Source organism: Ruditapes philippinarum, unplaced genomic scaffold (genome assembly GCF_026571515.1).
Source record: "Ruditapes philippinarum isolate M1 unplaced genomic scaffold, ASM2657151v2 ctg3744_1_1_1_1, whole genome shotgun sequence".
In the NCBI taxonomy this organism is placed as follows: domain Eukaryota; kingdom Metazoa; phylum Mollusca; class Bivalvia; order Venerida; family Veneridae; genus Ruditapes; species Ruditapes philippinarum.
In genome coordinates, this window is record NW_026862935.1 from 81,165 (window position 1) to 96,838 (window position 15,674).

General features: G+C 35.1%; 1 protein-coding gene across 1 annotated transcript; it reads right to left on the reverse strand.

The window, feature by feature from the left end:
• Positions 1-4: 4 nt before the first annotated feature.
• Positions 5-3,817, reverse strand: LOC132720650 (uncharacterized). Its single transcript, XM_060704819.1, has one exon. The coding sequence runs from the start codon at positions 3,815-3,817 to the stop codon at positions 5-7; it is 3,813 nt and encodes a 1,270-aa protein (XP_060560802.1).
• Positions 3,818-15,674: the final 11,857 nt, after the last annotated feature.

The window sequence follows — 15,674 nt, forward strand, 5'->3', positions numbered from 1 at the left end:
CACTTTATTCGTCAGTGGTCCCTTCGTATCGTTTTAGTCGGTCATGGTGGACAACTTTCGGTTTCGAACGTTTGTTTAATTGTATGCGGTACACTACATCATTTATTTTCTTTAAGATAACATATGGGCCTGTCCAACGTTTCGAAAGTTTCGCACTTAAACCGGGCTTAACTTGCGGATTATATAACCACACGAGGTCACCTTCGTTATATGACCAATATTTTAATCTTTTATCGTAAATTCGTTTTTGAGAATCACTAGCGATTGAAATATGTTTTCGCGCAAGATTATGTACAGCTTCAAGTTTTTCGGAAAGCATTATGGCATAATCGGTTTTGTTATGACTTGTAAGCGTAGAAGGGCGTCCTAGTGCTAAATCAATTGGTAAGTCTAATTCCCTTCCAAGCATTAACATACTAGGAGTAAAGCCAGTAGTTTCCTGTACTGCTGAATTATATGCCATACACAAAATTGGCAAATAGGCATCCCAATTCTTCTGATTTTCATCAACAAACTTTGTTAACATAGCTTTAATTGTTCTTTGTCCTCTTTCTACGAGACCGTCCGACTGCGGCCTAAATGCTGTAGTACGTGTTTTCTCTGATCCGAGAATTTTACACATTTCCTGGAACAAGGAAGATTCAAAGTTTCTACCTTGATCAGAATGAATTTGTTTTGGAACTCCAAACACAGAAACAAATTTTTCTATAAATTTGTTTGCTACTGTGACTGCCTCTTGATTTTTAATAGGGATTGCTACAATCCATTTTGTAAAGTAATCTACTATCGTCAAAACGTATTTGTTGCCATCATTGCTTCTTGGTAGAGGTCCCATTATATCTAAAGCTATTCTTTCTAATGGGGCACCTACATTATATTGTTTTAAAGCGGCTTTTGCCTTTCTCTGAGGGTGTTTCTGTGATGCACACACATCACAAGTTTTACACCAACGCTTTATATCATTTGTTAGTCCATACCAAAAGAATCTTTGTTTCACTTTAAACTTTGTTTTTCTAACTCCCAAATGACCACCTGTGGGACTATTATGTAATTCTTTTAGAACATCAGGTACTAAAGTCTTTGGTATCACAATAAGATAGTCAGAAGTGATCCCATCATCACTCTCCCAGCGATGGTACAACACTTCGTCAATTATAAATAAAGACTCTATTCTATTCCAATAGAATTTGAGTTCGATACAACTAGGTGCGACATCTGACCATTCTGGTTTTTCATTTGTGTCTACCCAGTGTTTAACTGTTCTTATAACAGTGTCACTATTTTGTTTTTCTCGAATAATGTTCTTATTCAGGGTGGCTACAGCTTCTCTTACCGGTATATTTTCAAAGCATAAAGTATTCTTACATATGTTAGCATTATTTTCAGCTTTGCCATATGTTTCGTCTAGAATACCTTTTCGACCATTCATCTCTATATCATTACGACTCCCTAACTCTTCAGAGGTTTCGTTCTTATCAGTATGAGTTTCAATGACCTGCATATGTAAACCCTCATTGATTTCGTCAAGAACTTCATTATCTCTGAGCGCTTCCGTGTCAGCTGCTGTTGCTTTAGAGATATTCTTTGCGCGCTTAGATGCATCTCCAAAGTCGTTTAAGCAACCGTCACCATTACTTATACAACAATCTATCCTTTTCAAATTTGAGTTCTGACAAACGTTAACTTCATATGTTAATAACTTGTTTGTCCCCTCTACTAACGTTCTTGGGCTATCTTTAATACAGCTCTCATCTAGATTTAATTCATCTTTGAACTTTGCATACCTAGTCTCAGCTCTATCACAGTAGCTGCACCCATCTTTACTACATGGCCGTCGTGACAATGCATCTGCATTTGAATGTATACGACCGGCCCTATGCTTTATTTCAAAGTCATAAATAGACAATGTTTCTAGCCATCGGGCAACCTGCCCTTCTGGTTGTTTAAAGTTGGTAAGCCATTTCAAGGCACCATGGTCGCTTCTTACAATAAAATGGCGACCAAACAGATAATGATGATAATGTTTCACAGAGCAAATAACAGCAAGAAGTTCTCGCCGAGTTACACAGTAACGCCTTTCTTCTTTTGAAAGACATTTACTAAAGTAAGATATAACCTTTTCTTCAGCTCCTTGTACCTGTTGCAGCACAGAACCAACTCCAACAGCACTTGCATCTGTATCTAATATGAATATACCTTCAGAAATAGGATAGGACAATATCGGTGCATGGGTCAATGCATTTTTCAATTGTTCAAAAGCATTTTCACATGAATCGGACCAAATAAAATGTTCACCTTTTTCAGTTAATTTATGTAAAGGTTTTGCAATTGAGGAGAAACCTTTAACAAATTTACGGTAATAGGAGCAAAGTCCCAAGAAACTTCTTATCTCGCGAACTTTTCGTGGTGTTCTCCAATTTCTTACTTCTTCAATTTTTCTTGGATCTGTTGCCACACCATCACTACTAATCACATGACCAAGAAAATTTACTTGTTTTTGGAACAAAACACACTTTTCAGGACTAAGTTTAAGGTTAGCTTCACTCATTCTACCAAATATCTCATCAAGACTTGTCAAATGATCTTCAAATGTTTTGGAATAAGCTATGATATCATCTAGGTAAACTAAACATTGCTTCCAAGTGAGCCCAGCTAAAACTCGTTCCATCAATCTTTCAAAAGTAGCCGGTGCATTGCATAGACCAAATGGCATAACGGTAAACTGCCATAAACCAAACCCTTGTACTGAGAATGCTGTCTTATGTTTATCTTTTTCAGACATGCCAACTTGCCAGAAGCCTGATTTGCAGTCTAGAGTACTGAACCATGCCGATCCAGATAATGCATCAAGTGTATCGTCTATCCTTGGCAACGGTTGACTGTCTTTCACAGTGCATTCATTAAGTCTACGAAAGTCACAACAAAACCGGATATTACCATTTGGTTTGGTAACCATTACCACAGGACTACTCCATGGACTAACTGATGGTTCAATAATACCCTTTTTAGCCATATCATTGACTTCCTGTTCGGCTGCAAGTCGTTTTGCTAATGGTACTCTATATGGAGCTTGTTTAACAGGTCGGGCTTGTCCTGTTTCTATATTATGTTCTACTATATGTGTTCTACCAATGTCACCAGAATCTCTAGAAAATATATTCTGATGTTTTATCAATAATTTTCTCACTTTTTCACTTTGATCCTTTGTTAAATGTTCCGTGGCCTTCTTAAAAGTATCATTTAAATGATCAGGTATATCAGTAGGTTTGTCACTTGAAGCAGTTCCAACTGTTTCAACGTGCACAATATCTGGGGGGCTTACTGCTTCATAAAAAGCAACAACTGTGTTCTTATACACAGTGCATGGTCTTGTGTCTATATTTGCAACTCTAATAGGAATATCTCCATTTTCAATATCAATTAGTGATTTTGCTATTAGCAGACCACTCCTTTCAGAAAACTGTTCATTTGGTTCTATAATACCAATAGTGTCATTAATTACTTCAGCAGGTTTACCAAATAAAATCACTTCTGTTTCAGGGGGTATAACAGTGTTTTGTTTAGCTTGTATTCGACAAGAAGTTAAGAAAGAATTCTCATCTCGATGAAAACATGATACATTTTCACCATTAAGATTTACAGTATTTTTACCTACATCTATGCGACACTGATTAGATTTGAAAAAGTCCATCCCCAAAATACCATCACTCTTAATATCAGCAAGAAAGATTGGGTGGTTAAAATTCTGAGAACCAACCGATAATTTTGTACAGATTTTACCATAAAACGGAGCTGTATCACCTGTAGCAGTAGTCATGGTCATATTAACTGGTATAATTTCCGGTTTATTTATTAAAGGCAACTTATCATATAAATCTTTCCGTAAAATTGAAACATTCGAACCGGTATCAATTAACATAGAAACTTTAGTGTTGCAAATTTTCACTATTATGAAAAATCCATCATCTTTTGTCATAACTTTACTATTATCTATTGAAATCGGGTCGGACCTTTCTGTGCTTGGTCTCGAACTTCGGCCCTCAAATTCGATCCGTTTTCGTTTCCCGGGGCATAACTTTGTGGATAAGTTTGATTTTTGTCTCTTCTGTTTTGCTCATACTTATTACGACCTTGGTGATTATTTGACCAATGACCCCTGTTATCATGTCTAGAGCTTTGTATGTTTGGTTTGTAAGATCTCTGGTTTTGTGTTCGAGTTTCACCTTTGTCACGGTAATCACGAACCTGATTCATCAAGGCTTTCATCTGATAATTTAAATCATTTAATTTTCTATCAGTAGAACTTATTTCAGGAGCTACATGTCTGACATGGTTCCTCCCCCCTCTACTTTTATCTGCTTCTTTGTGTGCGTCTAACCTAACGGCTATTCTTTCAGCTTCACTAATGGTTTTTGGTCCTACTTCCCTTAATCTTAACCGAATGTCGGTATCCGGCAAAGCATCAACAAAATAATCTAATGCCAACAAATCAACAACTTCTGACGAAGCACTAGGATACGCCTTTCTCGTTAGTTTTTTAACTGATTGTGCTAATTCAGGAATAGTTTCATTTCTTCCTAATATTCTGCTTTGTAGTCGAGATCTAAATATCTCCGCCTTATAAATAGAACCGTAACGATTTTGTAAAGCAGAAACGATTGAATCGAAATCACGCCGTTTTTCTATGTCTAACTCGCATAAAATAGCACGTGCACCCCCTACTATACTACTTGCCAAAAATAATGACTTAGTATGGTAATTCCATTTATTAAGTTCCGCAACAATATTGAATTGCGCTAAATATTCATCAAGGTCATCTGAACCATCATAAGTCTGTGGCTTCATTTTACTATTACCTTGCGTATTTACAGGATATTGTCTGGAATAATCGCCCGTGTTACTATTTTTCTTACCAAACGGCGTAATCTGAGTCACAGAATTAGGACCATTATTATTGGTATCGTCATTATCAGGAGTACTGCTTATTGGACCATTTTCGAGACATAAATCACGTGAACTCACATCTTTATTATGCATGTCATCATATAAATTTGTTTTATTGCACGATTTAGCATGGACATTATCAATCTGCGTTTGCATATGGTCTAATTTACTTTCAAAATCAATTAAAGATTTTCTCACTTCTAACTGTACAGAATGCAAACCTTTTTGTAACTGACTATTAAAATTGTTAACTAACTTTTCAAGAGAATTTTCCTCATTATCTCCATCTCCTGCGCTAATACTACCACCGCACGGACTACACGGATTTTCGTCAATCGATTCATTATCACTCGGTAACGATTCACAGTCAACATCTTTTGATAAGCACAAATTCTCATTTTGTTTAAATGTTATAATGTCTGAGTCTTCCATTATAATAGATATTTATATTCACCACCGGTACCAGGTTTATGATAGCAATATAATTATAAATAAATACAAATGCACTTTGATAATAACACAATAGATTGCTATCCCACCGCTGCCACCAAATTTGTAACGAACCCCTTCTTCGAGCGTTGGCCTGTTAACTCTAAAAGGGGTGTTACGTGAGTTCGCCTGGGCCCGGCTTGTGGCGAAAATAATAGAGAATGATTAAAGAATAAAATAACGGAGGCAATTTAAGATTTAAACTATAACTTTATTAACGGTTACATAAAATAGTCACATATAACAACATTCATCAATCAGACATAAATACAGTAACAATAAATATATTATAACGTTATTTAATCTGCATCAATAATACCAATTCACAATGCAAAACGTTATATACTGTGCACCACGGTTTTAAGAAATAAAATACACTAATAATAATGTTCACAATTTCACTACACTCGCGAAATCACTAAATTACGCACTTTAATAAATAATCTTTATTTAGAGAATATACACGTAACACTAATCACTTTTCCGTTATTATTAACACTATTCGGGTATCACGATACCAATATCATCAAATGTATATTATTGCCGTTTATCAATCATCTTTGACTCGATAACGTGTTCGCTACCAAATTATACCAATTGGTATTTGGTATTAATGTTTATAATTATAACACTGACGTTCAAATTAATTATAGGATTATTTAAAATACATGTATAAAGATTTGCATCATCACCACTACGAATTTAAGTTTTAGGTAGAGCTAGCACACAAAATCCAAGTAAAACCTCTGTTGGCATCAACTGGTATCGATACCAGATAAAATTATACCAATATTGGTATTCTATCAAATATTCACAAATATGTTCTTAATATAATTTAATATAATTCATATAGACTCTATATATGTTGGTATATACCATACACACTTTGTTTTAATAATTCATAAATATTTCACAAATATACCAACAAATATTATAGCACAACCGCGTATTGGTATTCGATACCAGTTGGTATTTGGTATCGCGCGATTAAAATACACAGGAGATGGAGACAAGGGAAACACTTTATTTAATAAAACTTGGTTGGTATAACTTTACCTCTTCATCGCACATATTTTATAAATTGGTATATACCCGTTGGTATATTTTTATTTAACCCAGAGTGACCGTATGAATGCCGTCCATGTTCGACATTGTCTTGAATTTCGCGCCAGCTGCGCTTTTATATGACCTGTGACGTCATTGCTCGAGATTTAGTGGCGCGAGCTAATGGCGGTTCTGAACACGGAAGTAAATTAAAAATACACATTCTTTTGATGATTTCATGCAATATTTACTTTTATAAACACAGTTTGCTGCACAAACAGTAAGTTCTTCAACTTTATTTCCCGTATATATGAATATTTAAGAGTTTAAAACGGTTTAGTGGAAGTAATCAGCATATTACAGAGGACTCAACATTGCCGATTTTGAACACAAAATTTCCATGAATACTCCGATAAAATATCGCGGTGCACAGTAAAACATTAATCTGAAAATGAACATACATATCATACATAGACAACAAAATGTGATTTATTATCTAAAATAAACAAATATCAACAATAGGATGATTTAGCACATTTAATAATCTGCTTTATAAAAATAGTGGGTGGAGTAACGAACAAATGAAATGATAAACAAGGTTCAAGGCATTTTGGGATTATAAGAGCTACTGAATATCAGTTCGTTACATATGAAATACATTTGTCAATAAATAAAGTCTGTAAAAGTGTAGAAATCTATTTTTAGAACTTGCGACCTTGACCCAACAGAACCCTTACTCCATCCAAAGGAGAAGACTTCAATTTTATGTTCCTACAAATATAAAAGTCATCTCTCAAAAGAATAATGTTAATGCACCTGTAAAAATATGACAATCTATTTTTGGCATTGGTGACTTTGGCCTTGACCCACAGGACCCCTAACTAAACCCAAAGGAAGAGGACCTCCCTTGGCATGATTGTATTAAACATGTAATACATTAAATTATAGAAAGAGCATCGAAACACGAGGCTATCTGATTGTACGAGGGGGCGTAGCCCCCGAGTATAAATCAGATTGCCGAGTGTTTTGATTTTCTTTCTCTTTTGTATCATAATCAAACATAAAAACACGTTCCCTGATACCACAAAATGAAACCCCACAAAAGAAGTAACCAATGAACGAGCATCTGAATATGATATTTCCATCGCTATCCCTTTCTCTGTTGTCACAATACGTAAACCCCGGACAAAATGAACTAATCAATGGGCATGCTCTGGAGTATGGGCAACTAATACCTGCACTCCAGTTAACGCACTGTCATGTATGTGTATACGATTTAACTCTGTCACAATTTCAACAGCAATGTCCCCAAACTATGATACAACTTAACAATAAAGGCTTAATGAGCGAAAATGTTATAAAAATTTTCACACCAGTGACCTTGACACTAGAGACCCCTTACTCCACAATAAATACACGGCCATTAAAGGTATTAGGTTAACCATACAAGGTCCTATTTTCAAAGTGAAAAAAGGAATATAACTTGGGAAAATGAATGTCAGAGTTATATAACTTGGCAATATCATGAACTTTCACTAAATAAGTAAATGTGGAAATTATGAAGCCATAAGTATAGACAGTACTTTAAAAAAATCCATCTTGCCGGTTTTGGTTCACGATATTCATTATCAAACTTCTGAAAATGACAATAATTTGATAAAAAGTTATGCAATAATTATGTAACTTGCCAGGATCAAGTATATTGTATTGATAAATAAATGTGTAAAGTATGAAGCCATTTGTACGAGTAGATTTTAGGAAAAATCCAACATGCCATTTTATTATTTTGATCGTTCCATTTTTTTTAACATGACACCAATTTTAGGCTGCCAGGCTCCTAGACTGCCAGCTTTAGGTTATTAGACTGCAAAGTTAAGAGCCCTAAAGGTAAAGGCGTTTTTCCATAATCATGTACATGTATTTGTATGTGCTTTTGCAAGACCTTTCATAGTGATTTTACTGTATTTCAAATTGTTTCCATATTTATAATATAAGTCACTAACTTTAAGCTACTAGGCTGCCGACTTTAGGCTGTTAGATTGCCAACTTCAGGTTGCAAAGCTGACATCGATAGGCTGTGAAGATGTTAGGTTGCCTCCTCATGATGCTAGGCTGCCAACGTTAGGCTTCCAGGGCGTTTGTTAGGCAAACTCCTAAGGTCGTCAGCAATTTAAGTTTCCTCTTCCGACTGCGAGACAATTTGCCTCCTCAGTCAACAAGGCCATCAAACTGCCACCTCAGGCAGCCAGACCGTTAGGCTGTCTCTTCTACCAATTTTACAGACATGATTATACAAAACTATTTACAGAACAATGCCAATTTTGCAGTTTCATACAAAAAGTATACAATGGTATAATTATCAATATTTACTTCCATAAGTTCAGCTAAAATCCAACGCAAAACAATATACATTATTAACAAGATGAGTAATGTCGTCGCCAAAATTGAAACGCAGTTCCATATATAATAAATTCACTCGCTTTCAAACAGACAAAATTCGTCTTGAGTAGGCAGATTTAACTAATTTGATACAACAATAAAACTTGAGTTCAATCTTGCGACAGTTAACGGTAGTGTTGCGACATTTAACGGTAAGGGTAATTCGTGCGACATTTAACGTTAACATTGCGACATTTAACGGCAAATGATTTTGCGACATTTAGTGGCGGTTGCGACATTTAGCGGCAATGGTGCGACATTTAGCGGCAAGTGCGACATTTAGCGGCGTAGCGACATTAAACGGCGCCACAGCGTTGATATTTAGCATACGTACGCACTTTCGGGTCAATTTCTCGATTTTGACCCCATAGTGCGTTGGACCCAAAAGTGCGTTGCGAAGTGTATCGCACTTTGAGGTCGGACCACAAAGTGCGGTGTTACACCGCTCAATGTCGCTATCGCCGCTAAATGCCGCAAAATTATTTGCCGTTAATTTTTTTTTTGTTTACGTAAAATGCCGCACGAACACTACCGTTAAATGTCGCAAGATGTAATTCTATGTTGAACTCGGGTTTTATTGTTGTATTATATCAATTAAATCCGGCTACTCAAGACGAATTATGTCTGTTTGAAAGCTATGAATTTTATTATATATGGAATTGAGCTGCAAATTATATAACGTTGCGACATATAACGGCTACATTGCGTAAGGGATACTGCTGTTAACTCATTTCAAACTTATTTCACAATTTTCGATTTTTGTAAGTATTTGGACCACATGATTTCGCTCAAGGAAACGTATACTTAAATTTGCGAAATAAGGTGATGCCTCGAAAGTATTAATCAAAACAAAAATTACAAATGTTATGAAAGTGCAAGCTTGTTTGATTAATTCTGTAAATAATGCCATCATTAACACGGGGGAGGAAGTGTTACACGAAGGATGGAGTTCTTATGATAACTTGTTTGGAGTTCTTATGATAACTGTCACGGAGTTCCTGGAAAACGTGACGGATTTCTGTGGAAAACTTTTCTATATACTTGGAGAACTCGCCTAAAACATGGTTATTTTTAACTTTAAATGGGGAGTTTGAGGTGCTAAATTAAACTTTGATAATTAAGCTTGCCCTACATATTGTATTATGTTTTAGAAAAAAATCTTTTAGTCCATATTTCGTCGCCGTTTAAAAAAATCTTGAAGTTTTGAGAAAAATTACCAAATTACTTGCTTATTCGTACATATTGACCTTTTCATTTGTGATATTTTTCGTTGCTATACATAATCACCTAATTATAGTGGTGAGTTGCAAACATAAAGCCCGGGCTAATAAATGTATACCCGATTTTTCAAATGTTACGGAGTTCTTGTGATAACTCAAAATATGTCCTGGAGTTCTTATGATAACTTTTATTATTTATAATAAACTGCCAGTTACTGCCAGTGTGTTTCTTGTGCTTAATACGGCACTTTTAAGCGTATATTTTGTCAGTAAGTGTGTAAATCATTATGAAGCATAGTACGCTTATCATTTGCACAAAAATTTGGTTATATAACGTTGGTTTTAATCGTGTTTTAGTTCCTAATTAAATTTATGCGAAACCATATTGACATTATAAAACCCAACGAATGCACTAAATGTTTCTGTGTATACTGTTCGTCAACAAAAGTTTTATGTCATAAGTTTCCGCAAAATGCAACACTGAGGCCATGTGGCAAAATTAAAACACGATCATTCAATATATCTTGAGAAGACATGAAATTGCTTTGGTGTACAATCTACATAGGATAAAGAGATGCTAAGCTATCTTCAGGAACGGCCGCCTCCGTGGTCGAGGGGTTTTAGTCGATGACTTCTAATCCAGTTACCTCTTTGGCGTGGGTTCGTTGGGTTTGAGTCGATTACTTCTAATCCAGTTACCTCTCTGGCGTGAGTTCGATCCCCGGGAACACATAGGTACCCTCAAAGCACGACATATGCTTTTATTTGCGTTAATCGTTAAGTATGTATGTAATATTTCTTACTTTTATGTAAATATTACATACTTAGCGATTAACACATAAAAGTATATGTCGTGCTTTGAGGGTACCTATGTGTTAAAAAATGAGAGGGTACCTGTGCTATGAAAATTCAAATGAAAAGAGGTAGCCCTTGCCGCTGCAAAACCGAAAGTAGGTTGTTTTTTATGAATTTTTCATTTATTTTTGACAATATACTGCCCTTTGTCCGAAGATGATATGTATATGAACATAGTAAATATGTGTGATGCATATATAATCAAGCCATAGGTTCATTTCAGCCCGAAAAATATGTCGAGGTGATGGGCGATGCAAGACATGTCGATTTTTTGTAGCTTGTACACGAAAAACGTGCACATGACAAATCAGCACATAAATAAAACATTCTAGTGTTCCGTGGTATACATCTTTTCTACGTGTCATACCTACTTTTCTTATTACAATGAAATTTTACTTGATTGTTATCCATTGCTGGTTTGGTTTTAGCAGAGAATGACCTGTGCATGCTCGAAGAGGGTACCGTTTGAGCAGATTTCGCAAAGAGGGTACCGATATGGATATGCACCGTGTAGTTGGGCTTCCATCAAGAAGCGGCTAAGTAAATTGTATCATTATATACCATGTATAGTATATAACCTGGATATCCTTCCCACCCATGCACCCGAAATGTATGATCTTTTTATGCATAAAAATCAACCGATTACTACCGATCTCTTCGACAGATTCGCACGTGCCCTACGGGTTCAAGCGAAAGAAGTTCGACAATATTTTTTTGTAATCAATCACAGGAAAAGTTGTTGCAAACTTTCCACTAGGACTCCAACTTTGATAAGAAAAATGTATGCAGTAATTTTCCGAAATATGGAAATTGCTGTACGTCACGTGATGCTACATTGGATTTAATAGAGTCTATAAACGGCATGAACCTTACGGTGACTCACATATCTTATTGAAGACTTACTTTCTATCGTCATATCATTGTCATAGAACTTTATACGTTTCTATGACAAAAACTGATACCTTTTAAAAATTGAAATACCCGTTGAAACATAAAGACGACACCCACCTCATTAAATTTAGATAAAGGTAGTGCATACTACCTCCTATTTTGCTGAAAACCATTTACATGCATACCGATAGCATAGTTACTTAATGTTCTCTAAAACTGCCAGGAATAATGTATATATGACGAAATCATGATTCAAGGTGTATTTTTATCCTGTAAGTAAATGCTCTACATCAAGTATGTTTACAGTCATTCCAATAAAATATAAAAAAAACACACACACACACAAAGACCAAAACAAACACAAAAAACACAAGAAACGGAGGTAAGAAAAATATCTCTTGAACTGAAAATCACGATCAAAACCAACGTTATATAACCAAATTTTTGTGCAAATGATAAGCGTACTATGCTTCATAATGATTTACACACTTATTGTCTAATAAAATACGCTTAAACGCGCCGTGATTAAGCACAATAACACACTGGCAGTAACAAAAGTTATCATAAGAACTCCAGGACATATTTTGAGTTATCGCAAGAACTCCGTAACATTTGAAAAATCGGGTATAAATTTATTAGCCAGGGCTTTATGTTTGCAACTCTCCATAATAATTAGGTAATTAAGTATAGCAACGAAGAAGATCACAAATGAAAACGTCAATATGTACGAATTAGCAAGTAATTTGGTAATTTTTCTCAAAACTTGCAGATTTTTTTTTTAAAAAAGGCGGCAAAATATGGACTAAAAGATTTTTCTGAAACAGAATACAATATGTAGGGCAAGCTTAATTATCAAAGTTTAATTTAGCACCCCAAACTCCCCATTTAAAGTTAAAAATAACCATTTTTTAGGCGAGTTCTCCAAGTATATAGAAAAGTTTTCCTCAGAAATCCGTAACGTTTTCCAGGAACTCCGTGACAGTCATCATAAGAACTCCAAACGAGTTATCATAAGAACTCCATCCTTCGTGTAACACTTCCTCCCCCGTGATTAAGTGTGTTTGAAAAAAAGACGGCGTTTTTTTTTTGTTTTTTTTTTTTTTTTTTGTATGTTTGTTTTTTTTTGTTTTTTGTTTGTTTGTTTTTTTGAGCGAGCTCAAATTGCGCGCCGTCGATTGGCGTTCTATGCGATGCCACTACGATACTGTAGCGATGTTGCTGCGATGTTTGGGATCTTACTACGCTCACCTTGACTTTCTGAATTTTTTGGACGCCTTGAGAACGTCGCTCTAGTGTGACAGGGGTTATCTTGCGCCCCGTAACACTGGATTGAGTGGTTATCAATTATCAACACTTAAAAGTGCTGGATTCAATGACCCCGAAGAAACAAAATTATGTAACAATGAATTACGAGGCAATTTTTTACGTCTGCCAAAGGGTACTAGACTCCTGATGTTATGAAATAGAAATAAAAATCTGGAAAAAGGTTGATCCTAAATTTTAGAACAGAAATATTGTTTGTAAAACAGTAAACATCTACACGGAATGAAAATGATCACTCGAGCAATAAGATGCCTTTAAGTAAATGTAGTTTTGGTAACCATCTCTGGAAAAAGCTGTCGTTCTGAAATTTAAATGACTTTTACGTTAGTCAGGTATTGATCAGTGATGATTTTTCACCTGTTAGTAAATCTAAATTATTTTTAAATATATATTAATGTGTCCGCAAGAACTTATTTACAACTTGTGGTCATATTGGACACCATCGTCACGAGACGAGTAAAATTTAATGTAAACGTACAGCACGGGACATTTTATATTCTGATTCAATGAAAACATACAGTTTCTGTAAGGTTTACACAATGCATCTCTTTTATGTCCCACCAAAAACGTTGTCCGCCAAATAAGAAAATACTGTTGATGAATTTCATATTTTCTAAAAACTACCCAAAAAAATTCCTGTCATAAGTGGAACTGAATTTCTGAACTGAATATGTACTCATAATCTTCATCAGTATGATGAATAATTATAATTTAGCATTCATCTTATAAACCATCTTTAACTTTTCATTGTTCCCAGTGGTGTAAGCATGCCACGCAACCCATTAATTCTTTTCAGAGAAAGAACTCTAATTCATTAGTATACAGTTAAGAGTCCTTTCTATTTAAAATTGTCAGATTAGGTCTCACACCCAGAAATGCACATTGTATAGTACAGGACATTTGTTATATCAGTTACCCGCATTCCTGTTACCGTACTGTCTGTCGAGTATATAATAACTTCAGGTACATTGGTTCTTTTATTCTGGATATCATTTCCTGACGACAAGGAAAGTGTTTTTTATTTTTCCCTATGATACAAATCAGATAGCCTCGTATAAATAAAATGATAATAATGCGTTTGCCGTGTCATGACAAAACCAACATAATGCGTTTGCGTTTGCGACCAGCATGGATCCAGATCAGCCTGCGCATCCGCGCAGTCTGATCAGGATCCATGTTGTTCGCTTACAAACCCTATTACAAGTACAGAAACTGATAGCGAACAGCATGGATCCTGATCAGACTGCGCGGATGCGCAGGCTGGTCTGGATCCATGATTGTCGCAAACCTAATATGTTGGTTTTGTCGTGACGGGGCTCAAATAGTCTCGTGTCCGATGTTATTTTAATAATAAGTTACCTACTTTTAATATAACTATAGAAATAGGTAACATGCAGATTAATAATGGGTTATCAGCAGATCCTATGTTATAGGGACGATTAAATATGTATATCACGCAACCACTACCATTATCGGCGCACCACGCTAGTTGATGGGTAAAGCCTAAATTTACATTTTTGTCCATTCCAGTGGATATTGTGACTGAACAGGTGAACGTCAAAATAAGTTTATATTTTGCCACATGATTCCTTTCAATTTTATCTTTTTCTTCGATTGAACAATGAATAAATCACGCGACCAAAGGAATTATTTGTAAAATATCCATTTGAATATAACTGTAATGTTCAAATTATTAAAAACGTGGGGCAGTCTTTTTGAATATTTTAGGCATTTTATATTTTATCTAAAGCTAACTTATTATAACGGGCAGTCTTTTGAAATATATATCAAATAAGCTCAACTTGACAATAAACAAATTAGCACAATGTAACTTTAAATAACAGATATTTAAGGTATCATTACACTCAATAATAATGAAATATATTTACATATCTCACTTTAAAGCTTATATTCTATTGTTACATGTATAATACATTTCACCTACTTCAATTTAACAACGCGATATTACGTTAAAATATCACTTAAATTCATTTTTATGAATTAATTTTTATGACCCAAAGAGCGGTCGTTTGTCAGATATTAAAATTTGCGTATGTACCTGTGTAACGCACTTTGGGATCAAAAATTGACCTCAAAGTGTGTAACGCACTTTAGGGTCGGATCCAAAAGTGCGTTGGACCCAACAGTGCGGTGTTGAAGAGCTTTATTTTAAAAAAAGAATAGTATAAGATTTATAGCAGAATTTACATATTTGGTCAAAAACAACATAATCTCCTTCATTGCTTTTTGTTTAAACAAACAATCGACTTTATTGTTTTTCGGTAATTAGATTTGGTAATTAATTTGTGCACTGTATCAGATTTGGTTAAAGTAATAAAAATTCATTCGTGCAATTAGAGCATTGTATCTTTATCAATAAGCTTACCATTTTTACTGTAACTTTTCCAACTGTTGTCCGTCTGTCCGTTCACAAACACAGATACTAATGGATCTCTCGACAACTTGCAA

Excerpts from the sequence above, each read along its gene's own strand:
- LOC132720650 (XM_060704819.1), bottom strand. The coding sequence starts at position 3,817 with ATGACTACTGCTACAGGTGATACAGCTCCGTTTTATGGTAAAATCTGT.